The sequence below is a fragment of the Heptranchias perlo genome, chromosome 10 (genome assembly GCF_035084215.1).
Source record: "Heptranchias perlo isolate sHepPer1 chromosome 10, sHepPer1.hap1, whole genome shotgun sequence".
Classification (NCBI taxonomy): Eukaryota; Metazoa; Chordata; class Chondrichthyes; order Hexanchiformes; family Hexanchidae; genus Heptranchias; species Heptranchias perlo.
The window spans coordinates 7,598,152-7,626,072 of NC_090334.1; the positions used below are offsets into that span (position 1 = coordinate 7,598,152).

At 44.7% G+C, this 27,921-nt stretch overlaps 2 protein-coding genes across 2 annotated transcripts in view; one reads left to right on the plus strand and one right to left on the minus strand.

Moving 5' to 3' along the window:
* dnajc17 (DnaJ (Hsp40) homolog, subfamily C, member 17) overlaps window positions 1–27,921 on the plus strand; it is a 177,440-nt gene that overhangs the window by 109,463 nt on the left and 40,056 nt on the right. The gene's annotated exons all lie outside the window — the stretch shown is intronic.
* Window positions 3,979–26,506, minus strand: LOC137326261 (cdc42 effector protein 2-like). Its single transcript, XM_067991185.1, has 3 exons — window positions 26,262–26,506; window positions 12,047–12,803; window positions 3,979–5,365 (listed from the first exon to the last, which is right to left on the minus strand). The coding sequence occupies exon 2, from the start codon at window positions 12,680–12,682 to the stop codon at window positions 12,092–12,094; it is 591 nt and encodes a 196-aa protein (XP_067847286.1). The 5' UTR covers window positions 12,683–12,803; window positions 26,262–26,506; the 3' UTR covers window positions 3,979–5,365; window positions 12,047–12,091.

A 27,921-nucleotide genomic window follows, 5' to 3' on the forward strand; every position in this document is an offset into this window, starting at 1 on the left:
TCCCAAACCCGCGACCTCTACCACCTAGAAGGACAAGGGCAGCAGGCACATGGGAACAACACCACCTGCATGTTCCCCTCCAAGTCACACAGCATCCCGACTTGGAAATATATCGCGGTTCCTTCATCGTTGCTGGGTCAAAATCCTGGAACTCCCTTCCTAACAGCACTGTGGGAGAACCTTCACCACACGAACTGCAGCGGTTCAAGAAGGCGGCTCACCACCACCTTCTCAAGGACAATTAGGGATGGGCGATGCCCACATCCCATGAACAAATTTTAAAAAAAGTTTGTGGGATGCTCCCAGCACAGAACAGCTGCTGCATTTACCTGCATAATAGTCCCTTCAAAAGTAATTTATTGTGTGAAGCACTGAGATACATAAGATATGATTAATAAATCTGATCAGATCACACTGGGGGAACAGCACAAGGCATGTTCTAAAATACTTAGTGGGAATGAAAACATAAGCAACCAGAACAGATTTTATTGCATTAAAATGAATTTTCACACTTTTTGAAAACGTACTGCCGTATGATATTAACATCTTCACTCATTGCTCACAGGCTTGCTAGTTGAAATATTGATCATTTCTTGAGAAAGGTTAATTCAAGAATAGGCTATGTACGTCACAACCTCCAATACTGCCTGCATCTCTCTCCCCTACTTTTCTACACCACCCCTACCCCCATCCTTGTCTAGCACAGTAGTGAGGGAAAGCTGGTTTGGTCACACGTTGCTTTAGATCAGAATCTCATCTAAACAATGTGATCTTATCAGGCACATGCAGTCAATGTGACATCTGGGAGCACATTGGGCCAAACACTGGATTTTCATTGCTAAAACCAGTCCAAGTTAATGGACAAATGTCTACTCTATCTGCTGGCTGTAAAAGTCCTAGGGTCCTAACCCTAACGTCTGGGCAAACTCCCAATTCTTCGTGGCAAAATGCACACTGACACTAAATTGATAATCTCACTCAGTGAGGTCGTAGGATGGCTGGTGTGGGAAAATGACCAATTTGACACATAATAAGGGGCCCTTTTAAGGTTGGAGTTGATGTACATTGTTGGCCTTCCTCATCAAAACTATTTTGTGAATGTAAAGGACTATTTGGTCTATCTGACAAGCGTCAGACTTGAAAAGCAGATGCATGATATTACACAAAATGTACTAGGGCCGCTTATGAAGAATTGATCTGTAGCTAGTTACTAGTTAATTCTGTATCCATTATTCCAGTGGAGTACCTGAATTATGTTACACACAAACACCCAGTATATGCTATTACAGAAATTCCTCCATTCACATGTGACCACTGGAAAACTGGCACTAACATTCATTGAGAGCAAGCTGGTCACTACCTATGGTTGCTGCTGCTTCTGACCTTTCCACCTACTGTAAAATTGGTATTGCTACCAGACACCTCACTCACATGAACAGCTAAGGGAGTGATATTGTATTCCTCCAGTCAGTGGAAAGGATAGACAATTTCTCATGCAATAGGAAAGAGCTGATGTTACCATCTGGTCTCAATTGACAGCGTTGTAATCAAAGGATCTTTTATATTGATGTTGTGCTGTTGGTACTGAGTGCCCAGTATTCCCATTCCTAATAGCACTCTAATAAAAGTGCCACAAGGCTCATAGCACCATCTGCCACTCAAAAATTTCTCTTCTAGGACCTCAAAACAGTGGAGTTTCTTTCCTCCCTCAGTTTTTTGTACTTTCTGCAATCTCCAGGCCTTTACAACTCAAGTTTAGCACCCTCTAATCCCCATTTCCTGACTTACCTCTTTCTTATTTTTTTCCACTCTTAGAGCTGTCCTGCACTTGATCCTTCACCTAGGTTTCACCATACAAAACAATAGTGATAGCATTCACTAATTTCTGCTTGACAAATTTAGGAAGATGAAGGTCAGCACAATAGTAGTCGAGATTATTCTTCCAGCTGGTGATGGGGGGGGCAAAATAATTCACTTAATGAGCGTTTATCACAAGTCAAGCTGGCCAATTTCCAGAATCATTAAGATTATCCAACAGATCTTGGCTGTCTTAGCAGAAGATTTCTATGCCCTTGATATAGAATGCTGGGCAGATTTTCAAGGCAACAATCAATCACAAAATCACCTACGTTGAGTTGATGGGTCAGTAGATGTGCTGGTGGGAATAGACAGGGCCCGTTTATCACTCATGTATGGAACATATTCCTTACCAATATCATTCTGATTCCACTGCCTCTCCCAGTTGCTCAAGTTGTCAAAATCATTTCTGATCATTCCACAGGACAAATATCCTCTGATTTGAAGACAATTGTTCAAGTATGGTGGGTAAATGTGGGGATTCGTGAGAGCAAGTGTAGAGTCTCACCCTTTCATCAACTGCAGATTGAGGAATTTCCTAAAGTAAGACGCCCCTTGCTTCTTGTGGCAGACCAGTTTGCCACTCTTACTATTGGGGGCAACGCATGATTATGGATTATATTCATTAAATGTTCTTTAGGGTTTTTCTCAAAGTGCCAACAAATTTAAGATGGCTTATAGAGTTCATAAGTGTAAAGTAAAAAAAAAATCACGTCCCTCATTTAGGTCATTTCAAATCTTTTCACTTCAGGCCATAAGGTTGGAAAGAGTAGGAGAGAAAGTGAGGTGAAGTGCAGTGGGTAGGGTGTAAGAGAAGTCAAGAAAGAAACACCAAAGGAAGAATAGTCCAGGAGAAAGGGGCAGAGTCGGGGAATCAGTGAATGGAGAGAATAGTACAGGAGAAAGGGACAGAGTCAGAATATCAGTGAATGGAGAGAGAATAGTCCAGGAGAAAGGGACAGAGTCAGAATATCAGTGAATGGAGAGAGAATAGTACAGGAGAAAGGGGCAGAGTCGGGGAATCAGTGAATGGAGAGAGAGTAGTACAGGAGAAAGGGACAGAGTCGGAGAATCAATGAATGGAGAGAATAGTCCAGGAGAAAGGGGCAGAGTCGGAGAATCAGTGAAAGAAGAGAATAGTCCAGGAGAAAGGGGCAGAGTCGGGGAATCAGTGAATGGAGAGAATAGTACAGGAGAAAGGGGCAGAGTCGGGGAATCAGTGAATGGAGAGAGAATAGTACAGGAGAAAGGGGCAGAGTCGGGGAATCAGTGAATGGAGAGAGAGTAGTACAGGAGAAAGGGACAGAGTCGGAGAATCAATGAATGGAGAGAATAGTCCAGGAGAAAGGGGCAGAGTCGGAGAATCAGTGAAAGAAGAGAATAGTCCAGGAGAAAGGGGCAGAGTCGGGGAATCAGTGAAAGAAGAGAATAGTACAGGAGAAAGGGGCAGAGTCGGGGAATCAGTGAATGGAGAGAGAACAGTACAGGAGAAAGGGGCAGAGTTGGGGAATCAGTGAATGGAGAGAATAGTCCAGGGGAAAGGGGCAGAATCGGGGAATCAGTGAAAGGAGAGAGAATAGTACAGGAGAAAGGGGCAGAGTCAGAGAATCAGTGAAAGGAGAGAATAGTCCAGGAGAAAGGAGCAGAGTCAGAGAATCAGTGAAAGGAGAGAATAGTCCAGGAGAAAGGGGCAGAGTCGGGGAATCAGTGAAAGGAGAGAGAGAATCTTTCATTGCAAAGATGGCAGACTCAGGATCAATGAAGAGAAAGATTACTACAGCAAAAAGGCAGTCAGGGGATCGTTGAAGAGAAAGAATATGAAGAAAAAGCAGAAACAGATTCACTCTTTCTATTCTTGGAGCCTTTGCCTTTGTGAAAAACAGACCAAAAAGACTAGGAGAAAAAGTCTGATCAGGATGTGGGAGCACCGCCAGTAGTGGAAACAGAGAGTGGTGACCTAGGTCACCAGGCCAACCACCCCATTTTAAATAGCTTTTCATATTGCACACACGGGGTATTTTTCACACAAATACTCAAGGATAAAATCATTGCTGGATTTTGTTATGAATCTATTACTTTAACACTTTAAAAACTTGAAGTTTTAAAAAGTTTATTTGATTCATCAATTGTACATAGCATTGTTATGAATGTTTAACATATAAACTTAAATTCTAATCTTCAAATGAACTTTTATAAAAGGGTACAATAAACTAAAATGATGATAGGAGAGACAAGAGGTTGACATTGTCAAAATGTCCAGGTCCTTACTCACAACTGGATACTTAATTGGAACAAGAAACACTGAGATGGAGGATTGTGCGCCCTGCTGCAATGACAGCTTTTCTGCCACTAGAGGGTCTCTGTGTGCTATGGAAAGGTCCGAGGTCCCTCGGGTACAAAGCAGGTGCTGTGTGTGGAGTACAGTTTGTAGCCATTTCTCCAGGACCGACCGTCTTTATACTACACTGATTCTTTGTGCAAAACCATAACCAAAAATGTCGTCCAAAACTTGGACTGGTGGAATTTTCAATACCAGGTGTATGATGCTTTGGAACCCTTAGAATATTTCAGTAGCTATTTTCATCATTGTGCAAATGATGCAACATAAAATGTGGTCGGCAGCCTTGTTTAGTTTATTAGTACCAATGTGCTATGGGAAAAATTGCACTTTAAGCCATTACTCTTTAACTTTGTACCATGCTCTAACCTCAAATTGCACCTATCACTGCCAGTAACCAGACCTGTAAACAGAAGTGCTTCACTCTGGTGTTGTGTAACTCAGATTGCTCACTTCAGACAGTTGGAAGGACTGATAAACCGATGGGTGTTTTTTGCAGTTCAAGTGGACATAGTGTAAAGATTTCACACTCTGCGCTTTACTGCAATCCGAGCGACAGCATTTTAATCACTTGAGTGGTGGACCCCATCACCTGTCGCGTGCTGCACCTACAAGTAAAATAGAAACGGGCACCACTCGAAACGGGCACAGTTAAATTTTGGTACCTGAGGTCATTTCTGAAACAAAGTGGCTTTTCATTAGGAATAGCCGAACACAAGCTCACTGTAAGAAGAGAAACATCCCAGTTAAATACATGAAGGACTCTGGAAAATTATTCTTGTTATAATGACCGCACCATTGTGGGGTGGGTCAGCACTATTTACAGCTATAACAGACGTCTGGCTATTGATCATCTTATTCAGTGGCAGCTCCCAGAAATCCAACCACAAGCATAAAAGAGCTATACCTCACCCTCAAAGCCCTTGGACTCGACACGTTTTGTAGCTCTTACAGTTCTTTCTGAAGATGCGGTCCACCTGCTCAGTGGGTAAGTGCAGTGTGTGGAATGATACTGAGCCATACAAATCAGACGATCCCGGGTTTGATTCCTTTTTCCTGCTGAATTAGTTGATCTCTGCTGGGCTGTTGAAGTTAGTCTTTTAAGTCCCCTGGGTCGGGGAGGGGCGAAATCAGGCAGGTTTCCTGGCCCAGGACATAGTGCAGTGAAACCTGCGGAAAGTATACGTGTGTGAGCGTCGGGTGAGAACAGCACTGGACTCTGCTGTGATGCCTTCTGTGGTTAAATAGACTGCCGACATTCGCCGTGTCAGCTCACACATGAGAAGCTGCTTGGATGAGATACCGGAGAACTGTCAATAACTGTCCCGTCAAGAGAGAAAAATTTCCCATCTTATTGTGCGTGCAGCCCTCTAAAAATAAAAACTCAATAAAATGTCATTTTTTCTTTCTGTGCTACCACCATTGGACCACGTTATGTGGCAGAAATACACAGCCAGAGAAACAATGTCAAACCCTTATCTGAATTCCAAATATCTTACTTACATTCTGGATCCTGACCCTGTCCTGCTTTTCCTTTCCCTTTTTGTGGGGGCCATTGGGTGATCATGTAATTTGTGTGTTTATTAAAGGAAAAGTATAGTATAAACGAATATCATTACTCACTGACCTACCAGCCAAGTTTGCTCTCCTGCACCTGAAACAGTGAAGAAAGGGAATCCTTGAGGGGGCCTATAATTGGTCTCCCTAATTGGGCTAGGGAACATAGGAATCGGAGTGGGCCATTCAGCCCCAGAAGCCTTTTCCAGTTAGATAGTGGCGGATCTGTTCCATTTACCTGTCTTTGCTCCATGTGCCATGATGCCCTTACCTAACAAAAACCTATTGACCTTGCGGATTGTTCTTGCAACACCTTCATCCAGATCATGGATAAAGATGGGAAAATCAGCCAGCGCTCTCATTTCTGATCACTGACTGATGGTCCCTGCTGGATAGTGTGAGTGAGCTAGTATTGTTTTCATTGTCTTTCACTATTTTAGTCTGCACTTTCCCTTTAAGGTGAGGGATGCCATCATTGGGGAATGGAGGATTTTGAACCCCTACTGCTTGCACCAGGCATGTTGGCATCAAGTTCTTTCAGCTCGAGCATTTCACTGACCAGATGGAGAGCAAAAGCTTTCTCTGTACTTGCCCCAACACCATGCCTTAACCTAGCTTTTAGAAGAGTGCCGTGTGCGGTACCAACATGGCATTTCCATTTCCCGCACCTTTGTGGTCTTTGAGTGAGACTGCCGATTAATGTCGCCAGGACTGGGTGCTCTGGTAGTTTTATAAATCAGATCTATGAGACCTGTATTTACAGGACACCGAATGAATGTGTTCAGTCTGTGAGACCTTGAGAAACCTGGTTTGATTTTAAAACAGACGTTCTCTCATTCATCTCACTGACTCATCGCACCGTCTCCTAATCTTAACTCATTCTTTCCTAGGAGCTCTTTGAGTCTTCTCATTGTCCTAAAGCACCAGGTTGATATTTCCTCATCACTACCTGCTGATTTGACTCATCTTTTACCCCCGAACCTTTTCAACACCTGTCTTGTAGTGTGGGCTTTCGTCTTTCATTTAGGATTTCTCAATAATAAAGATTATTATGGAGTCTTACTTTCATGCTTTGCTTTTCTATTACATTTTGTCTGGGTTGTAAATACTTTTGACCTGGCAGTTTTAAGAATACTGACTCCCTCATTGGATTTGGAACAGCTGCTCTAATACTGGTGGCTGTATTAACCACTTGCGTTCATTTTCACTCCAAGTGATGAATCTTCTTGATTCCAAAACCTCTATGATTACAAACCTCCATGAATAGAAAGTGCTTGACAGGTTTTCTTTTTACCTCCCCATTGTTTATTAGTTACAACGTAAGAAATAGGAGCAGGAGTAGGCCATACGGCCCCTCGACTCTGCTCCATCATTCAATAAGATTGTGGCTGATCTTCAACCTCAACTCCACTTTCCCACCCGATCCTCATATCTCTTGATTCCCCTAGAGTCCAAAAAGCTGTCTACCTCAGCCTTGAATATACTCAACGACTCAGCATCCACAGCCCTCTGGGGTAGAGAATTCCAAAGATTCACAACCGCCTGTGTGAAGAAATTTCTCCTCATCTCAGTCCTAAATGGCTGACCCCTTATCCTGCGACTATGCCCCCTAGTTCTCGACTCTCTAGCCAAGGGAAACAACCTGTCAGCATCTAACCTGCCAAGCGCCCTCAGAATCTTATATGTTTCGATGAGATCACCTTCTAAACTCCAGTGAGTATAGGCCCATTCTACTTAATCACTCCACACAGGACAACCCTCTCATCCCAGGAATCAGTGTAGTGATCCTTTGTTGCACCACCTCTAAGGCAAGTATATCCTTCCTTAGATAAGGATACCAAAACAGTACACAGTAATCCAAGTGAGGTCTCACCAAAGCCCTGTACATTTGTAGTAATTTCCTTCTGTTTGGCTATTGACTTTTTATTTTTGTGCATCTGTGTAATGTATAAGTATTGGGGGGACATTATAAAGAGGGTGTACCATCTTCTCCCTTTTTAGTTCCCTTTCAATTCTTCAGGGATTGGGCCAAACAAGTTGATGATGATTTAAAGAGGCTTCATAGATATAAATCTGTGATAGCTGTAAATTACACACGCAGTGCAGTTGTATCTTCACGGCCATTAGTACAGTGTCTAAATACAGGTAGCGCCTTATACACGAGCGCGGCTGAAGTACCATTCATCAACTGGTAACGTTAAATTAAAATGTAGTTTATACGCCACTTCGAGCATCCACTTGATTTTGAATTCTCTGCTTTTTGCTTAAATATACAGAAGCGGAATAAATATTTCAAATACTACAATAAGGTTTTGCTCTGGGAACCCAGAGGAAGCCGATAGCCTCATACGTGCCTGTCCCATTGTGAATCAAAACTAGCCTTTACACACCTAATGTACAAGGTAGAAGAAGCTGTCGTATGCTGTCCTGCTTGTGTTTTTGAACAATGGATAGAATCTGCAGTACAGAAGGAGGCTATTCGGCCCATTGTGCCTGTGCCAGCTCTTTGATGGAACTATCCAGTTAGTCCCCCATAGCCCTGCAATTTTCTCCCCTTCAAGTACATATCCAAGTCCCTTTTGAAAGTTACTACCAAATCTGCCTCCACCACCCTTTTTGGTAGTGCATTCAGATCATAATAACTTGCTACGTTAAAAAAAAAAATTCTCCTCACCTCACCTCTGGCTCTTTGCCAATTGCCTTTAATCTGGTTTAACTCTGGTTCCTGACCCTTCTGCCAGTGAAAACAGTTTCTCCTCATTTACTGTTATCAAAACCCTTCATGATAATACCGATCCCGGGGGAACACTACTGTATACTTCCCTCGAGACTTGAAGTAGCAAGCATTTTGAGCTTGACAAATATTAACACCTGTTAATTGCATATTTGTTATATTTAATGTAAGATGTTTGATCTTCAGACTCCAGTCTGAAAAACAACCATTCACCACTACTCTCTGCTTTCTGTCCCTTAGTCAATTTTGTATCCATGCTGCCACTGGCCCTTTAATCCCATGGGCTTCAATTTTGCTAACAAAATTCTCTGCATTTTGTAGGAAAACACGAACGTTGGAGGGAATTGCTATAGATCCATCCTGTGCTCGCTGTTGTAATGACAGCAGTCTCATACCAGGCATATGAAGCATATTCCACTACAGGAGAAAGTGGCACTTAAGCCAATTGCGTCTTGTGCAATATTCATAATTCATCATATTCATCCTCTCAACTTACTCCCACTATTATCACCACCAAACTTCACCCGAGTGCTCTACAGTTCAACAGTAGTTCAAAAGTAATTAATTGGCTGTACAGCACTTTGGGATGTCCTGAGGTCGTGAAAGGTGCTATATAATTCCAAGTTTTTTTTTCTTTTTATACAGTACTGAGTGCTCTCTCTAGACACAAGTTTGGGATGACACATTCTATAGCTGTACTGTTGAGTGTTTCTCACAGTGGGCACAGTCTGAGATGTATGCTTCACCGAAATCTTAGTGACAACAGTATGATGTGACATTATCTGGAATACTTACACTTAGAAATGTCACATTAGGACTTGTGTCAAAGGTTAAACCATATGTGAATAGTCAAGAGGATTGTATAGAAGCATGAATTCTATCACTAGTGTGAACTGTATGGTTTGTGTCTGCCTATAAATCATCCTAATAGTGAGTCTCCCCTTCGCAAGTTAATTTAGAAGGTTTAAAATGATAAAAGGATTCATTAGGGTAAATACAGAGAAACTGTTTCCTCTGGTGGGAGAACCCCACAGGGATCTGTTTTGGAACCTCTTTTATTTAATATCTTTATAAATGATCTGGTGCTAGGAGTCACAAGCACCCAATGGCTAAATTTGCAGATTATACAAAGCTAATGAAGGTGGCAAATACCAAAGCTGAACAGGATAAGCTACTGGAGGATTTGAATATACTTAGGAAATTAGGCAGGCAGGCGCCAGATGAAATTCAATGTAGAGTAATGCAAAGTGCTTCACATGGGGACAAAAAATCCAGACAGGGAACTATTACTTAAATAGAAAGCAAATAATGTGCGTGGAAAATGAAAGCGACCTGGGGGTCCTGATTGACAATAAATTGAAGCTATCGCAACAGTGCTTGGTGGCAAATGTTGGGATATATTAAAAATATTGAGCTAAAATAGTGAGGTAATCCTGCCACTTTATAAATCATTGGTACAACCGCACTTAGAATACTGTGTACAGTTCTGGTCATTGCAGTACAACAAAGATATTGTAGTTATTGAAAGGATACAGAAGAGAGCAACCAGAATGATTGAGGCAATGGAGGGATTGGATTATGTAAATTGGGAATGTTCTCAGTGGAAAAGAGTAGGTTAAGAGGTGACGTGTTTGCTGTTTTTAGGATTCTAAAGGGACTAGATAACGCAAACCATGACAAGCTGCTTCACCTTGTCCAGAACAGTAGACCCAGAGGACACGGCCTGTGCTTGAAGGGGGTAGATTCAAAACTAATCTGCAGGAACGTTATTTCAGTGAGCGAGTGGTCAATCTATGGAACAGGCTTCCAAGGGAGAAGGTGGAAGCAGATAGATTTCTTTCAGAAAATAATATTTTTGGTTACAATATATGAGTAATTTGAGACATGACCTCTTGTAAGTGTAGCAGGCTTGGGAGGAACAGGTGACTTTGGACCTATGATTCCCAAAGCTCTCCACCACTGGGGTTTTCCTCGTGTCATGTCTGGGTCTGTTGTACACTAATTGATAGAGATTGATTGCAATGATGAGTCAACAACTCCATTATCGTTGTATTCTGCGACTACCAGTAGAAGGCGAACTAGCTGGACCTTGATCTTTTTAGTCTAGCAATTCCTATGTTCCTAATCCAGAACAAGGAGGCACAATCTTAAAATTAGAGCAAGGCCATTCAGGAGTGACATCAGGAAGCACTTTTTCACACAAAGGGTAGTGGAAATCTAGAACTCTCTTCCCCAAAAGGCTGTGGATGTTGGGATAATTGAAATTGAGATTAAGGTATCAAGACTGAGATCAAGGCAAGGGTATCAAGGAATATGGATCAAAGGCACAAGTAAATGGAGATGAGGTACAGATTAGCCATGATCTAATTGAATGGTGGAACAGACTCAAGGGCTGAATGGCCTACTCCTGTTCCTGTGTAATTCGCATCATCGTGCAAAATAAGAAGATTGGTGTTCGTGAAATCTGATGTTGGGAACAACCTAGTTCTTTTTCCCAGGGTGGCACAGCATTGTTGATGCACTGGCACAGTGTGTTGCTACTGCAGTGCACTGTGCCAAAAAATGGCAAAATGTGGCTTTTCTCAAGCAAACCAAAATGCCCAATTTAAAAGGGGCTAAAAGGGCTAAATTATGAGGACAGGTTGCATAGACTAGGCTTATATTCCTTTGAGCATAGAAGATTGAGGGTGATCTAATCGAGGTGTTCAACATGATTAAAGGATTTGATAGGGTAGATAGGGAGAAACTATTTCCTCTGTGGGGGGGGGGGGGGGGGGAGTCCAGAACAAGGGGACATAACCTTAAAATTAGAGCTAGGCTGCTCAGGGGTGATGTCAGGAAACACTTCTCCACACAAAGGGTAGTGGAAATCTGGAACTCTCTCCCAAAAACCTGTAGAGGCTGGGAGTCAATTGAAAATTTCAAAACTGAGATTGATAGATTTTTGTTAAGCAAGGGAATTAAGGAACCATGGCGAGTAGATGGAGTTAAGATACAGATCGGCCATGATCTAATTGAATGATGGAACATTCTCAAGGGGCTGAATGGCCTACTCCTGTTCCTCTGTTGCTATCTAGGCCATTCCATCAGCAAAAGGACCCAAGTGGAAGGAGAGAAAAATTGGAGGATGAAGCTTCCCCGTCTACTCTCCTGCACCTCCTCCTGGTAATTCCCAGAAGTTTGGGAATAGATTACCTGCCTACCTTACAGCTGGGTACAGGAACTAGAGGAGCAGCAAATGTGTATCAAAATGCTTCTGCTAGTTCTGAAAACTTTGAAAACCTCACTGCAGATGAACCTCAACCATTCCTGCGAGGTACAATGGTCCCCCTTGCATCTTTTTGTTGGGGACCTGTTGAGAATTGGTTATAATGATTGGTTTCATATATTTGTGATCATGTTGTAGGTCTAGTTACAATTTGCCACCCCTGCTTATTACTAAATACTCATTAATAAACCACTTTTGTTGCCTTTGGTGACGGGTTGCTGGGGTACCGTTAGCCTGCCTAAGGCAAATTGGCAAAATTGTGCCCAATATACAAAGACTTGTAATTCACTACCATAAAGTCTAGCAGTTAATGTTGTAACTTTACTGGTGCGAAGTCTTAGGATTTGTGATTATCCATAACTTTGAGGATATCTTCCAGTATTGAAGGTCCCAAATCCAGTTTAAATGTAAACATAGATTCCAATGGGCCTAAAGCAGACTCGTACACTGTCGTCTCTATTGGACACTGCTGTTCTTCAAAGTCTTCATTTTGCTGCTGATCCTCATCGACTGTGTGCCTGTCGCAGTGTAATGCTTCCTCTGAGAACCCTGGCGGGTTGCGCTGGAAGACGGCTGAACGAACAATTAGCGGTTGATTATTTGTAGTTTCGGAGGTGGCCGGCATGGGATTGACAGATGCAGCAGTTGAGTCGTCGAACTCTTCCAGGTGTAGTCGAGGGGGTTTAGGGGGCGCCCTGCCCTCTGGGTCTTTCGATGTACTCAAGTTTGAGAGAAGGTCACGTTGGCCCTGCAGGAAAGACATGTCACCGAAGGTGTCGCTCTCCCCACTCCTGCCAATGTGCGATCTGTGGCGAAAATCCCCGAGTGGGGGGCTAATCATGTCAGCTGACAGCACGTCCCGCAGTTTCACCTTCTTGCCTTTTTTGGGAGATCCAGTTTTGAGGTAGATGGGCGTTTTGACAGACATTTTCTGATCGCCCTACAGCTTTCTCCTGCAGGCTTGGAAGGTTTAATTGCTGCAAAAAGGGCGTTGAAAATACGGTGGGTAGCCTGGAGGAATGGAAAAGTTGGCTCCTGCTGGCTCGATCCTGTGAAAATGGAAAGAAACTCTTAAATATGTGATTGGTTATGATAAGGCATGCTGGTTAATGAGTAAAACCAATAACCAAATTGAAGATCAGCATGTGTCTGACACGAGATTTCTGTCCTCCTCTCCCAACGGTGCCGACTCCTTGCTGGGCCATGTACGGTTCGCTGGCACGCAGCCCACTTTTGAGGCCAAGTAGCCACACTTCACGTGTGGGCCTAGGCAGGCAGAGTCGGCAGGCTGTTAAACTATGGAAGAGGTCACAACCCAATGCTGACCGCACACATGCACTTTCCAGCAAGGGTCAAGGATAGAAATCGGGAGCGGGAACCACGAGTCTGACTTTATTTCCCCTCCCTCGGCAGTTCTAGCACTCCTCCCATCACCCTGGATGAGATCAGATAATTAAGCGCAGATCGGGCCTCTGACTCGGGACCTTCCCAGTCTGTATCTTTCAGTCGCATATCAGGCAGTGCACTTGCCAGTTAAGCTTTCGGGAGAGCAATTGGGATTACAGTTCATTATTCTGGAGCTAAATCTATGCGGAGCTCAAACGCAAAAGCCCCATACTCTTCTTCCTTCCCCATTCCCATTTAATGAAAGCCCAAGAGCTGCTTCTGTACAACTGGGATATAAAATACCCCCTTGGCTCTGGTACTCAGTGCGACCCTTATAGACTCGCTGCAATGCCATACCCAAGGCCACAGCTATTTACTGCTGCACACCACCGAACTATTGAGGTGGGATGAGACAGTTGCACAAAAGGAGTGTAAGCAGCTGTCGATATTGATCTTTATTGCGGGATAAAATTAAGTGGGATCAAAGGCTGTTTGGGGCATCAAATCAGACTGGTGTTCATCCTATCATGAAACCAGTATTATACTCCAGGGAGATAAACTTCGATACAACCACACTGAGAATAGCAAAACCCCAGGAGTGAGACACAGGCAGCAGTCTTATCAATGGATTCAGATGGTCCATACCTAGAACAGTGGATACCCAGGAGTGAGTTATAGGCTGGAATCTAATCGAGGGGATCAGATGGTTTATCTATCAAATTACAGATACCTGGGAGTGAATTATTATCATTTATCTCATTGTTAAATATCGTCTGTATACACCCCCCATCCCCCCAACACAAACACTGTTTCTTTGCCACCAATTCCATTCTCCTCCCCATCCACTGTCTCAGGCTGAACCAAACTGTTCATATTTGACCCTGAGCTGAGCTTCCGACGCTATATCCTCTCCATCACAAAGACCACCTATTTCCACCTCTGTAATATCACCCATCTCTGCCCTGCTCCAGCCCATATGCTATTGAAGACCTCATCCATGCCTTTGTCACCTCCAGACTTGACTAATCCAATGCTCTTCTGGCCAGTCTCCCATCTTCCACCCTCCATAAACTTCAGCTCGTCCAAAGATATCCTAACTCGCACCCAAGTCCCATCATCCCTGTACTCGCTGACCTACATTGGCTCCTAGTCTCCCAACGCCCCCAATTTTAATTCCTCATCCTTGTGTTCAAATTCCTCCATGGCCTCGCTCCTTCCTATCTCTGTAACCTTCTGCAGTCCTCATCCTTCCAAGTACTCTGCGTTGCTCCAACTCTGGCCTCTTACACATCCCCAACACTCGCTGCCGTGCCTTTAGCCGTCTAGGCACCACGCTCTGGAATTCCCTCCCTAAACCTCTCGGTCTCTCTCCAATCATTTAACACTCTCCTTAAAGCCTGCCTCTTTGACTAACCTTTTAGTCTCGCCTCCTAAAATCTCCTCCTTTGGTTGTCAATTTTTTGTCTTGAGTATGCTTCTGAGAAGCGCCTTGGGACCTTTTCCCTACATTAAAGATGCTATAAAAATGCAAGTTGTTGTTATTGCTGTTTGTGGGATCTTGCTGTGCACAAATTGTTTGCTGCACTTCAAAAATACTTCATTGGTTGTGGAGCGCTTTGGCACGTCATGAGGTTGCCAGAGGTGATAAATAAATGCAGGTTTCTTTCTTATAATAGAGAGGTTCGGATGATTTGTATCCAGAGTGAAATACAAGTCAGTATAAATAATAGCTTTCTGATTACTGATATTAAATTTAAGGTTTGCAATCGCTCCCTGCTATTTGTTCTTTATAACATGTACTGCTTTCATTGTGTTTGGGTTGGATGTGTTTTGCGTCCACAGTGACTGACTTCTGATGGTCAGCGCGCTGCACATTCTCAATATCTGATGGTTATGAAAGATCAGTGGTGATAACAATGCCGCATCTTGGATAGCGAAAGAATCTGTATCTAGTAACCAGAGAATTGAAGTCCAGAATCTATAGTAATCTTGCTGTACTCCAAGAATATAAGGAACAATTCAAATTTTTGAGTAGCAGCGATAAAAAGAACTGAATGCTGAGAATCTGAATTGAAAGCACAAAATGAACAGTAGGTCATTCAGCATCTGAAAGAGAGAAGCGTTGTGGATGTAGACCCTTGTAACGGACGGTCTCATCCACCTCGTTAACCCATCTCCTCCTTTCAGATGCTGCCTGACCTGCGGCGTATTTCCAGCATTTTCTGTTTGTATTGCCATGTAACGCGGTCATTCTTAATCGTGGGCAAATATTTATTTCAAACAAGTGACCATGTTGCAGTTCCTGATATTAATGAGGCTCTCCAGCAGAGACCACGGTGCCCTGTTTTACTCAGCATATTTAACATGCTTCACCGGGGGTTGGAAGCCAGGCAGCTGGTTCTCTCGGGACGCAGCGTGGCTCATGACAGCTGAGTGTGACGTCACTTTGGGTGGACAGTCCCTGGAGCGATGTCACCATAGAGAGACGCAGGGCAGGAAATGGCGCTGAGACGCCTGGGTGGGGAGGAATGTGTTACTCATCCACTGTGACCTGTGCTTACTAGCAGCCCTGCACCTTCAGACATAGCTGGTATCTTTTACCCACTCATCCACACATGGGAGTACTTCAGCGGAGCTTATGATTTCAGTCTAGTCGGTCACTAGATAAACATACAAGACCAGTACCACCAACTTAGGTCAGCGTGCACTGAACCAGGGTAGAATGATGCTCTGGGAAACCCCAGCAGCCCTGACCTTCAGGCTCTGATACCGTCGCTGTTTGCCAGCGGTTCCCGGTGTTTCCACCACCAGGTCTGTGTCAGTGAGCCCTCAATATGTAGAAAAATGGCTAGATCTGATCAGACCAGGACTGCAAGTTTAGAGTATCGGTTTTTAACCTCTTACCATTTTGTTTTTTGTTTATGCTCGGTCCCAGCCATCTGATTGCAATTTATGTCACTGCAAATCCTCCAGCCCTCCCCAGCAGGGTCCTGTGACACACAAGATGACTTGCAGAACAGAAGGGAACATAAAATGGGCCGAGCAAATGATGCCTGTTTTGATGTGCCCCAGACTGTTGGCCCTTCAATAAAACACTGAACACGTCAATACTGTAACAATAGTGTGTTTCAGATAAAGAAGGAAGCAAATACTAACCCCCGCCCCCCACACACACACACGAGCCAGCACTGCAGTACGTCAGTCACACTAAAGGACTAGGATAAAAAAATACAAACTTTCAAATAACACAGGGCAAGCTGTCCTAACATTTTCTCAAGACCGTGTGGAACATTTCCAACAATTCAAAGAAAGAAAATTGCCACACTAACCGCAGTGCAAAAGTCAGTAAATCCAAGGCCACTCACTTCAGGCACCCAACTAGCTGATGGTGGTACTCAATACTTACAAAGCAGCAGAAACTGGGACTGTGTGTCTGGGAGCCCTCGCACACGCTGCACTGAAGCTGGTGCTGACACCTTCGAATTGAAACTGTGCAATGCTGATGCTGCGGAGCGTGCTTTACTTGCTATTCAGCTGTTTGGTGGGAATCGTCATCTATCCTGAACAGTCATGAGGTCACAGGAGAGCTGCCACATAAAATCCAAACTGTCCCTCTGCTTCACTCACCACAACACGTGATGTGAGAGGAGAGGTACAAGTCGGAGAGCGTTCCACTTTATGCTGGACCTGGGGTCTATTGGGTGAGGATAGTTGTGTCTCTTTTTTGTACTTCAGTCTTTCCTCTTTCCCCTGCTGGTCCACTCACTACTCCCTGCCGAAAGGCTGAGTAATCTCACTGCTATGCTTTTGTCCACAGCACTTTGAGACCAATACGTGGGAGAGACTGCGGCCAACTCTTGCTTCATTTTTACCCACCCTCTGTGTAACAAACTCCTGACTCAGCCCAGCCCAGCACCTCCCCATATTGACCAATCTGAGTGCTGCAATGCTTATTTCTCTAATCTGCTTTTAGTGAATTGCCCTTGCAACCTGGCAGGTCCTGTTATCTGACACAGTGTCTATTTGGTCCTATACTGTGCAATGGGTACTGATGTGGGAAAAATATGCTGAAGCAGTTCCCATTTACCTCAGGAAGATGAGAACAGGTAGTTACAGCGCCAGGAATGAAACATCAAACCCTCTTCTCCCCAACCATCCGTTCCCCCCACCCCTCCATCACCCCGCATGGTATAAATACACCGGGATTGGTGCTGTATTTACAAATACACAATGATGGAGCTGAACTGAACATACTCCAAAGGCAAGTACCGCACAAGTTAGATAGAGGCCTGGTGTCTCCTCTGCATTTGCACCCAGAGACACCCGTATTCTGGTGCAAACAAATTATGTGGCTTAAAAGATCGTGGAATTTTGGGCGTAAGTGAGTTACACGCCTAACTACAATACAGCCAAGCCTCCTCGATCTTTTAAGTCCGTCCACTAAACCCTCCGCCCAAACAAATCTCCACCCACAAAACTAGCCACGCCCCTGACTCTCATCCAAGTATTCCATTCCCTCCCTGTCCACTGTCTCAGGCTGAACCAGACTGTTCACAACCTTGGCGTACTATTTGCACGGATCTGAGTTTCCAACCGCATATCCTCTCCATCATAAAGACCACCTACTTTCTACTGCGTAATATCACCTGTCTCCGCCCCTATCTCAACCCATCTGCTGCTGACACCCTCATCCACGCTTTGGGTCACCTCCAGACTCGACTATGCCATGTTCTCCTGGCCATTCTACCATCCTTCACCCTCCATAAACTTGAGCTCATCCAAAACTCTGTTGCCCCTATCCTATCACATTCACCCATCACTCCTGCGCTTGCTCATGGTTCACCAACGCCTCAATATAATATATATGTATATGTATGTATACAAAACAGCCCAGTCATTGTATATTATATAGCAACCTTGTCAAGATCGAGAGAGAAATAGAGTGAGAAACAGATAGTTTCTTTCCTCGGCTGTCACTAGCTCCTTTATCCAGTACAACCACACCACGCCATATCACCCATCACCTCCCACCCAAAAGGAAAGGATAAAAAGGCAGAAAGAAACTGAAGAGAAGCAAACGAGGGGAGACAGAGAAAGCAGCAACATTTAGTCAACATTTCAGTCAATTTGTGTGTTTATATATTACGTAATTACCAGGATATATCTATAATATGTTAAAATCCAACTTTTGCCCACACTTCCTGTCAACTTTTTCTGTTATAAATTTCAATGACCACATTTATAATGGGAGCTGCCTGTGTAAAACTTGTCACTGTAATTACACCCTCAACAAATTGGAGGCACCACAACACCACCACTGGCTGGAGAGTGTAATTAGAGGATTCTCTTTTGTTCTTGAGACGTGAGCAATGCTGGTAGATATTGACCCAGCAACATTAAATGAATGACGTTATACGTCCAAGCCAGCATGGAGTGTGCCTTGGAGGTGATGGTGTTCCCATGACAATGCTGCTCTTCCTCCTATATATGGTAGAGGTCACAGAGAGTGTGTAATCTTGGTGAGTAGTTGCGCTGCATCCTGTAGATCGTACATACTGCAGCCCCAGTGCACTGGGGGTGCAGGGGATGGATATCGAGTCATGGGGCAGGGGCACCAATCAAGTCAACTGCTCTGTCCTAGATAGTATCAACCTACTTGAGTGTTGTTCTGGCTGCACCCATCCAAGTGAGCAGTGAGGATTCCATCACACTCCTGACAAACTTACATAATGAGTTTCCATTATAGATGTGAACATAGGAATCTATAAATGCAAAATTAAGGACAGAATGTATGACTTAAAAATGGGGACTGAATTATATCCACGGGCTTAGTCCAATTATCCCCCCCCCCCCCCGCTTCTAACTCCGCTTGCCCTGAAAAGTACACTTGGACTTGACTTCTTGTGTGAAATGCCATAGTACATCAATGAGTAATTTATAGGGTCATTTTCAGGTTGGCTGGCTGTAACTAGTGGGACGTCGTAAGGATCAGTGCTTGGACCTCAGCTATTTACAATCTGTATTAATGACTTAGATGAAGGGACCGAGTGTAATGTATTCAAGTTTGCTGACTTTACAAAGCGAGGTGGGAAAGTAAGCTATGAGGAGGACACAAAGAGTCTGCAAAGGGATATAGACAGGTTAAGTGAGTGGGCAAGATGACGACTGATGGAGTATAATGTGGGGAAATGTGAGGTTATTCACTTTGGTAGGAAGAATGGAAAAACAGAATATTTTTTAAATGCTGAGAATCTATTAAATGTTGGTGTTCAGAGAGATTTGAGTGTCCTTGTACACGAAGCTCAGAAAGTTAGTATGCAGGTACAGCAAGCAATTAGGAAGGCAAATAGTATGTTCGCCTTTATTCCAAGGGGGTTGGAGTACAAGAGTAAGGAAGCCTTGCTGCAATTGTACAGGGCTTTGGTGAGACCTCACCTGAAGTACTGTGTACAGTTTTGGTCTCCTTACCTAAGGGAGGATATACTTGCCTTAGAGACAGTGCAACAAAGGTTCACTGGATTGATTCCTGGGACGAGAGGGTTGTCCTATGAGGAGAGATTGAGTAGAATGGGCCTATACTCCCTGGAGTTTAGAAAATTTGGGAGGTGATCTCATTGAAACATATAAGATTCTTAGAGGGCTTGACAGGGTAGATGCCTAGAAGCTGTTTCTCCTGGCTGGAGAATCTAGAATTAAGGGGCATGGTCTCTGGCCATTTAGGATTGAGATGAGAAGGAATTTCTTCACTCAGAGGGTTCTGAATCTTTGGAATTCTTTTCCCCAGAGGACTGTGGATGCTCAGTCACTGAGTATATTCAAGGCTGAGGTAGATAGATATTTGGACTCTAAGGGAATCAAGGGATATGAGGATCGGGCAGGAAAGTGGAGTTGAGGTCGAAGATCAGCCATGATCTTATTGAATGGTGGTGCAGGCTTGAGGGGCCTACTCCTGCTTCTATTTCCTATTTCTTTCTTATGATAATCCAGTCAGGGCCTACAGTGAATATATCTGGACAGCCTCAACTCAGTTTCTAGTGGACATGGGCCACAGCACAAAACTGCCTGCATTTCAGCACTGTATTTGGTTATTGAGCACATAGGATAGCTGATGTATGAAATGAAAGAATTTAGACTGATACAAGTAGAGGGCACTCATTGGGGTAGAGTGAAGCGGCTTCTATTCGTTTCATCCTGGTGAATGCTTGCTGAGAACACTGCATCAAGCACTGGCATCCCTCACCTCATAAAATGTCAGTGAGCCTGGATAGTGGCTGTTGCTGTGCCCAAGTATGGTGCCAATTGCAGGTGTGTATGATTCAGATCCCTGACAGTCTGTAAGCTTGTCCCTACCACTGTATAATAAGTCCTTCCCTGGGTGCCAAGTTGGGCAAGAAGACGAGAAAAGGGAGTTCAAGTACGATTTCCACGTTTGGAAGGAGGGCTGTGGGAGGAGGGTGCGGAGATAAGGTGTTTGGAATCTGATCCCTGCTGTATAATGACATCTCACGTGACTGTGACCGTGGTAAACGATCGCTCCTCATCATTCTCAACCTGTCTGCAGCCTTTGACACGGTTGACTACACCATCCTCCTCCAACGCCTCTCCTCCGTTGTCCAGCAGGGTAGGACTGCCCTCGTCTGGTTCCATTCCTATCTATCCAGTCGTAGCCAAAGAATCACCTGCAATGCCTTTTCTTCCCACTCCCACACCATTACCTCTAGAGTCCTCCAAGGATCTATCTTTGGAATTCTCTACCCCAGAGGGCTGTGGATGCTCAGTCATTGAGTATATTCAAGGCTGAGATAGATAGATCTTTGGACTCCAGGGATATCAAGGGATACGGGGATCGGGCGGGAAAGTGGAGTTGAGATCAAAGATCAGCCATGATCTTATTGAATGGTGGAGCAGACTCAAGGGGGCGTATGGCCTACTCCTGCTCCTATTTCTTATGTTCTTGGCCCCCTTCTATTTCTCATCCATGTGACATCACCTGAAGACATAACATCAGGTTCCACATGTACACTGATGACATCCAGCACTACCTCACCACCACCTCCATCGACTCGTCCACTACCTATAATTTGTCACACTGCTTGTCCGACATCCAGTCCTGGATGAGCTGTCCCAACTCGCCTAGCCAGCCCCCCTCCTTGCACCCTCCGTAAACTTGAGCTCATCCTAAACTCTGCTGCCGGATCCTAACTTGCACCATGTTCTGTTCACCCATCACCCCTGTGCTCTCTGACTTACATTCCTGGTCCGGCAAAGCTCGATTTTAAAACTCTCATCCTCTTTTTCAAATTCCTCCATGGCCTCGCCCCTCCCTATCTCTGTAACCTCCTCCAGACCTACAACCCTCCGAGATCTCTGCGGTCTTCCAATTCTGGCCTCTTGCGCATCCCCGATTTTAATTACTGCACCATTGGCGGCCGTGCCTTCAGCTGCCCAGACCCTAAGCTCTGGAATTCCCTCCCTAAACCTCTCCACCTCTCTACCGCTCTCTCCTCCTCTAAGATGCTCCTTAAAATCTACCTCTTTGACCAAGCTTTTGGTCACCTGTCCTAATACCTCCTTATGTGGCTCGGTGTCAAATTCTGTTTGAAAATCACTCCTGTGAGGCGCCTTGGGACGTTTTACTATGATAAAGGCGCTATATAAATGCAAGTCGTTGTTGTTGAGAGAGGCTGTGTCTGACCCCTAATAGTACTTTTATCATTAACTTGCTTTGGTGGAGGTAGAGGTTCTATCAGTTTCAGTTGGTTTAAACAATATTAATCTGGTGTGTATTAATGGGCTACTGGCTTGGGGTGATTGCTGAGCAGGACAAGGTGGAGAATTGGAGAAATTCGTGTTCTGAAAACTGCTTCTGAGACGTCTTTGGGTTAGCGGTTGTATCTCTAATAATAACTCGACCCCTTAATCAGTCACTCCAGGCCAGGTCCCCATATCAGCTCCCAGCATTCAAACAAAAACAGGAGTAAAGCTGATGCAGAATTTAGATGCACAAATTGTTGAGGCCACTGATGCCCTGTTGGTGCTTTGTGGGGTAATGCAATGAAGTTACAGATTGCTACGGTTCTCATTGCCAATAGATTGTGCTTCACTTGAGGAATTCATATACAATAGGATGGGAAAAGTGTTCAATAATTCAGCACTGATTCTGATAACCCCATCGAGCAGACTGATTTTTAACTCTCCTAATTTGTACACGCTCTCCATGTGTGTTTAACATTTCTTAAAGCAAAAAGGCGTGAACAAATCAAGCTCCCAAAAGACACAGTGGATAAATGCACCACCTAATGTGGCACTGAGCCCAATGGACCAGCAGGGTCCCAGGTTCAATCCCCATGATATATAGAGTGAGCGGACCTCGGCCGCAGTACGATGCTAAAATTAAATTCCATTTCCTGGTCTCCATCCTTGCGTGATTCAGGACATCGGCTGGGAATAGAACCAGACTTTACTATGACTCCAGCCAACTTCAACTCATTGTCCAGGCTCAGACGTGAAGAATGACCGTTTGAGCAAAATACCTGAGGCTGCCTTGCATCCATGGAACCATACCCCAGCATGAGTCTGCTTCATCAGAACAGGAAGGCATAAAAATTGGAGGGGGAAAAATTAATTGTGGCTATTCACCAATTAAGTGGCTGGCCTGCAGGCAATAGTGATCGGTTCATAGAAATACATAGAAGTTACAACATGGAAACAGGCCATTTGGTCCATCCCTTCGCCCCAACTTCTTTGTCACTAAGATTGAGACCATCTGTTCAGCTGCCTCTGCTGTATTTCTCCCTTCCCCTTACCCACTGAGCCAATGTTCCCCTCGCCCTGACCCTGAATTTGCATTTTTCTCTAGTTTCTCTTCTATCTCCCCTCATGCCCTCCCCAAGCTCATCTTGTCCATGAGACCCACCTTCTTGTCTTTCGACCCTATTCCCACTAAACTGCTAACCACCCAACTTCCTTTCCTGGCCCCCATGCTAGCTGATGTTGTAAACGGTTTCTCGATGCAGTAATCGCACACGAGACGGGCTGAACCAGCAGGGTACTGTCAACCACCTTTTCAAACCTGCCATTATCATCCTCCCTCAAAAAATCCAGCCTTGACCCCTCTGTCCTTGCAAACTACCACCCCATCTCCAACCTCCCTTTCCTCTCCAAAGTCATTGAATGTGTTGTCGCCTTCCAAATCTGTGTCCATCGTTCCAGAAACTCCACGATTGAATCTCTCCAAACAGGTTTCCGCCCCTACCCAGCACGGAAAGGCCTTATTCAAATTCACAAATGACATCCTATTTGACTGTGACCGTGATGCACTATGCTAGTTCCTTCGTCTCGATTTCTCTGCAGCCTTTGACACAGTTGACCACACCATCCTCCTTCAACGCATCTTCTCCGTTGACCAGCTGAGCTGGACTGCGCTCGCCTGGTTCCACTCTTATCTATCCAGTCGTAGCCAGAGAGGGGTTGGGGGTAATATATTAGCATGGATAGAGGTTTTGTTAAAGGACAGAAAACAGAGAGTAGGGATAAACGGGTCATTCTCAGGTTAGCAGGCTGTAACTAGTGGGGTGCCGCAGGGATCGGTGCTTGGGCCTCAGCTATTTACAATCTATATTAATGACTTAGATGAAGGGACCGAGTGTAAAGTATCCAAGTTTGCTGACATTACAAAGCTAGGTGGGAAAGTAAGCTGTGAGGAGGACACAAAGAGTCTGCAAAGAGATATAGATAGATTAAGTGAGTGGGCAAGAAAGTGGCAGATGGATTATAATGTGGGGAAATGTGAGGTTATTCACTTTGGTAGGAAGAATAGAAAAACAGATTTTTTTTTTAAATAGTGAGAAACTATTAAATATTGGTGTTCAGAGAAATTTGGGTGTCCTCGTACAAGAAACACAAGTTAGTATGCAGGTACAGCAAGCAATTAGGAAAGCAAATGGCCTTTATTGCAAGGGGGTTGGAGTACAAGAGTAAGGAGGTCTTACTACAGTTGTTCAGGGCTTTAGTGAGACCTCACCTGGAGTACTGCGTACAGCTTTGGTCGCCTTATCTGAGGAAGGATATACTTGTCTTGGAGGCGGTACAACGAATGTTCACTAGATTAATTCCTGGGATGAGAGGGTTGTCCTATGAGGAGATTGAGTAGAATGGGCCTATACTCTCCGGAGTTTAGAAGAATGAGAGGTGATCTCATTGAAACATATAAGATTCTGAGGGGGCTTGACAGGGTAGATGCTGAGAGATTGTTTCCCCTGGCTGGAGAGTCCAGAACTAGGAGGCAGAGACGCAGGATAAGGGGTCAGCCATTTAAGACTGAGATGAGGAGGATTTTTTTCACTTAGAGGGTTGTGAATCTTTGGAATTCTCTGCCCCAGAGGGCTGTGGATGCTGAGTCGTTGAGTATATTCAAGGCTGAGATGGATAGATTTCTGGACTCTAGGTGAATCAAGGGATAAGGGGATCGGGCGGGGAAGTGGAGTTGAGGTCGAAGATCATCCATGATCTTATTGAATGGCGGAGCAGGCTCGAGGGGCTATGTGACCTGCTCCTGCACCTATTTCTTATGTTCGTATGACGTCAGGTTCAACATTATGCTGATGGCACCCAGCTCGACCTCACTGCCACCTATCACGAACCTTCCACTGCCTCTGTGTTGTCAGACTGCTTGTATCAGACATCTAGTCCTGGATGAGCCGCAATTTCCTCCTTAATTAAGCATTGGGAAGATCAAAGCTTTCGTCTTCAGCCCCCGCCACAAACTCCATTCCCTAGCCACCGACCCCATCACCCTCCCTGGCCACTGTTAGAGGCTGAACCAGATCGATCGCAACCTCGGCATCCTATTTGACCCTGAGCTGAACTTCCGACCCCATATCTTCTCCATCACCAAGACCGCCTACTTCCACCTCCTCAATATCGCCCATCTCCGCCCCTGCCTCAGCCCATCGGCTGCTTAAAGCCTCATCTATTGTTACCTCCAGGCTCAACTATTCCTATACTTTCTTGTCCGGCCTCTCATCTTCCATCCTAAACTTGAACTCATCCAAAACTTGCACCGTCCCATTCACCCATCACCCCTGTGTGCGTTGGCTCCCCGTCCGACAACGCCTCAATTTTAAAATTCTCATCCTCGTGTTCAAATCCCTCCATGGCTTCACCCCTCCCTATCTCTGTAACCTCCTGCGGCCCCACAATCCTCCACGAACTCTGTGTTGTTCCAATTCTGGCCTCTTGTGCGTCCCCCCACTCCCTTCACCCCACTCTTGTGCCTCCAGCTGAATAGGCCCGAAGCTCTGGAATTCCCTTCCTAAACCTCTCCACCTATCTTCCTCTCTCTCCTCCTTTAAGACCCTCCTTAAAACCTGCCTCGTTAACCAAGCTTTGGGCCATCCATCCTAATATCTCCTTCTTTGGCTTGGTGTAAATTTTTGTCTATTTACACTCCTGTGAAACATTTTCCTGTGTTAAATGCGCTGTATAAATGCAAGTTGTTGTTGTTGTGTTGGCATTTACCTTCCATAAGAGTAATTACTTACCTCGCAGATCTTAGTATCACACGTGAGATCATTAAATGGCCCTATATCATAGGCTAACTGGCTTGAAAGTAGAAAATACCGTTGAGGTTGGGGTTATTGGTAGCAAAAATCGCACACTTGATGTGTGATGCTCCTAATTCATCATCTGAAGTTGCTCCCACCTCCACCACCACCAGAACTTCACCCTAATGTTATACAGAATGCTCTCCAGGTACAACCCAAGCACGGTAGGACAGAATTGTGCTGCCTGGTGTTCTTCATGGTTCACATTTTGTTTAATTTTCACACACCCATCATTTATCAAAATCCTGGTCACAGCACTCGGCTGCTAGCTGTTTTTTGCCACTGTGCAGGTATGTGGAGTCGAGTGCTTCAGGTGGATTCATTGGCTACAAGAAACAGACTTAGGCTAGCTCTGGGTGTTGAAAAAGAGGTATATCATTTCTGGAAGGATGTCTCCGTGACCTTGTGTTGTAATATTAATAGGTAAACACAGAACTATGCCAGAAAAATGCTGCCGAATCATATGGAAACACATTGGAAAGCAAAGTAGCAATTGGAATCTGTAAAATCACTAACCTGTTTTCAGCGTTGACTGTTTGGTGCGTTGTGTCAAGGTGAATGGTGCTCCTATTTTGGGTTCAGTGCTCCCAAATCTCACTGCTTTGCTGTCCCAGGCTGTCCCTTGCTGTAATTTCTTGGCTCATGCACTCTCGTTTTCTCAGACTACACCTTCAGCTCCAGGGTTCCTGTTTATAGTTTTGCACTGACGGGGGTGTTGCTCTATGACATTGCGGTGAATCAGTGGCAAACACTGCTCAGTTTCTGGAGCAACATAAAGCAGGCAAACCAGTGTGGTGAGAACCGGTTTTACACTTCACAGTGTATCTAAATCAGGAAGTTGCTCAGAGTCCTGTGAATCATATCTGATCCACCCAGAGATGATTGGAATAGCTCAGGCAATGATTAACTTTTCACACTGTGCGATGGTCAGAACACATCACAGAGCAGAATTCACTGAGAAAGTTTGGTATTGTTTAGGAAATGTGGACCTTTTTATGAAAGTAAAGGACCCACCAATGTCTGGAATATTGTCAGCCCTGTGAAGATGGTTTCTTTTTTAACTCCTTCTGCACTGGCAAATGCCAAATTTTACCACAGGGCCAGCTGGATGTGGTGTCTCTTTTTTTGGTGACAGCATGTTCAACACCAGGGTCGAATCAAACAGTGTTAAATCACTGATCAGTTTGGAGCAGGTTACCTACAATTCAATATGGGAGACGTGAGAATGGGGCACGTGAAAACCTCAGAAACAAGACATCAGTGCACTGGTCTTGTAGTAAAGCCTCACCTGCTAAGTGTTTCCAGAATTTTCTGTTTTTATTTCAGATCTACACCATCCGCAGTATTTTGCTTTTGTTGTAGTAAAGCATACAGAGGGACCTTTCTACTAGTGTAGATACAAACCACAGTTCACTGCCCAAGGCAGTGTAAATACAAACCCGGGGTTCACTGCCCACAGCGGTGTAGATATAAACCCCAGCCCACTGCCCACAGCAATGTAAATACAGACCCAAGCTCACTGCCCACAGCAATGTAAATACAGACCCCGGACTCACTGCCCACAGCAATGTAAATACAAACCCCAGCTCACTGTCCATAGCAGTGCAAATAAAACACCCCAGCTCACCGCCCACAGCAATGTAAATACAAACCCCAGCTCACTGCCCACAGCAATGTAAATACAAACCCCAGCTCACTGCCCACAGCAGTGTAAATAAAAAACCCCAGCTCACCGCCCACAGCAATGTAAATACAAACCCCAGCTCACTGCCCACAGCAATGTAAATACAAACCCCAGTTCACTGCCCACAGCGGTGTAGATACAAACCTCAGCTCACTGTCCACAGCAATGTAAATACAAACCCCAGTTCACTGCCCACAGCAGTGTAGATACAAAACCCAGCTCACTGCCCACAGCAGTGTAAATACAAACCTCAGCTCACTGCCTATAGCAATGTAAATACAAACCCCAGCTCACTGCCCACAGCAATGTAAATACAAACCCCAGTTCACTGCCCACAGCAATGTAAATACAAACCCCAGCTCACTGCCCACAGCAGTGTAGATACAAAACCCAGCTCACTGCCCACAGCAGTGTAAATACAAACCTCAGCTCACTGCCTATAGCAATGTAAATACAAACCCCAGCTCACTGCCCACAGCAATGTAAATACAA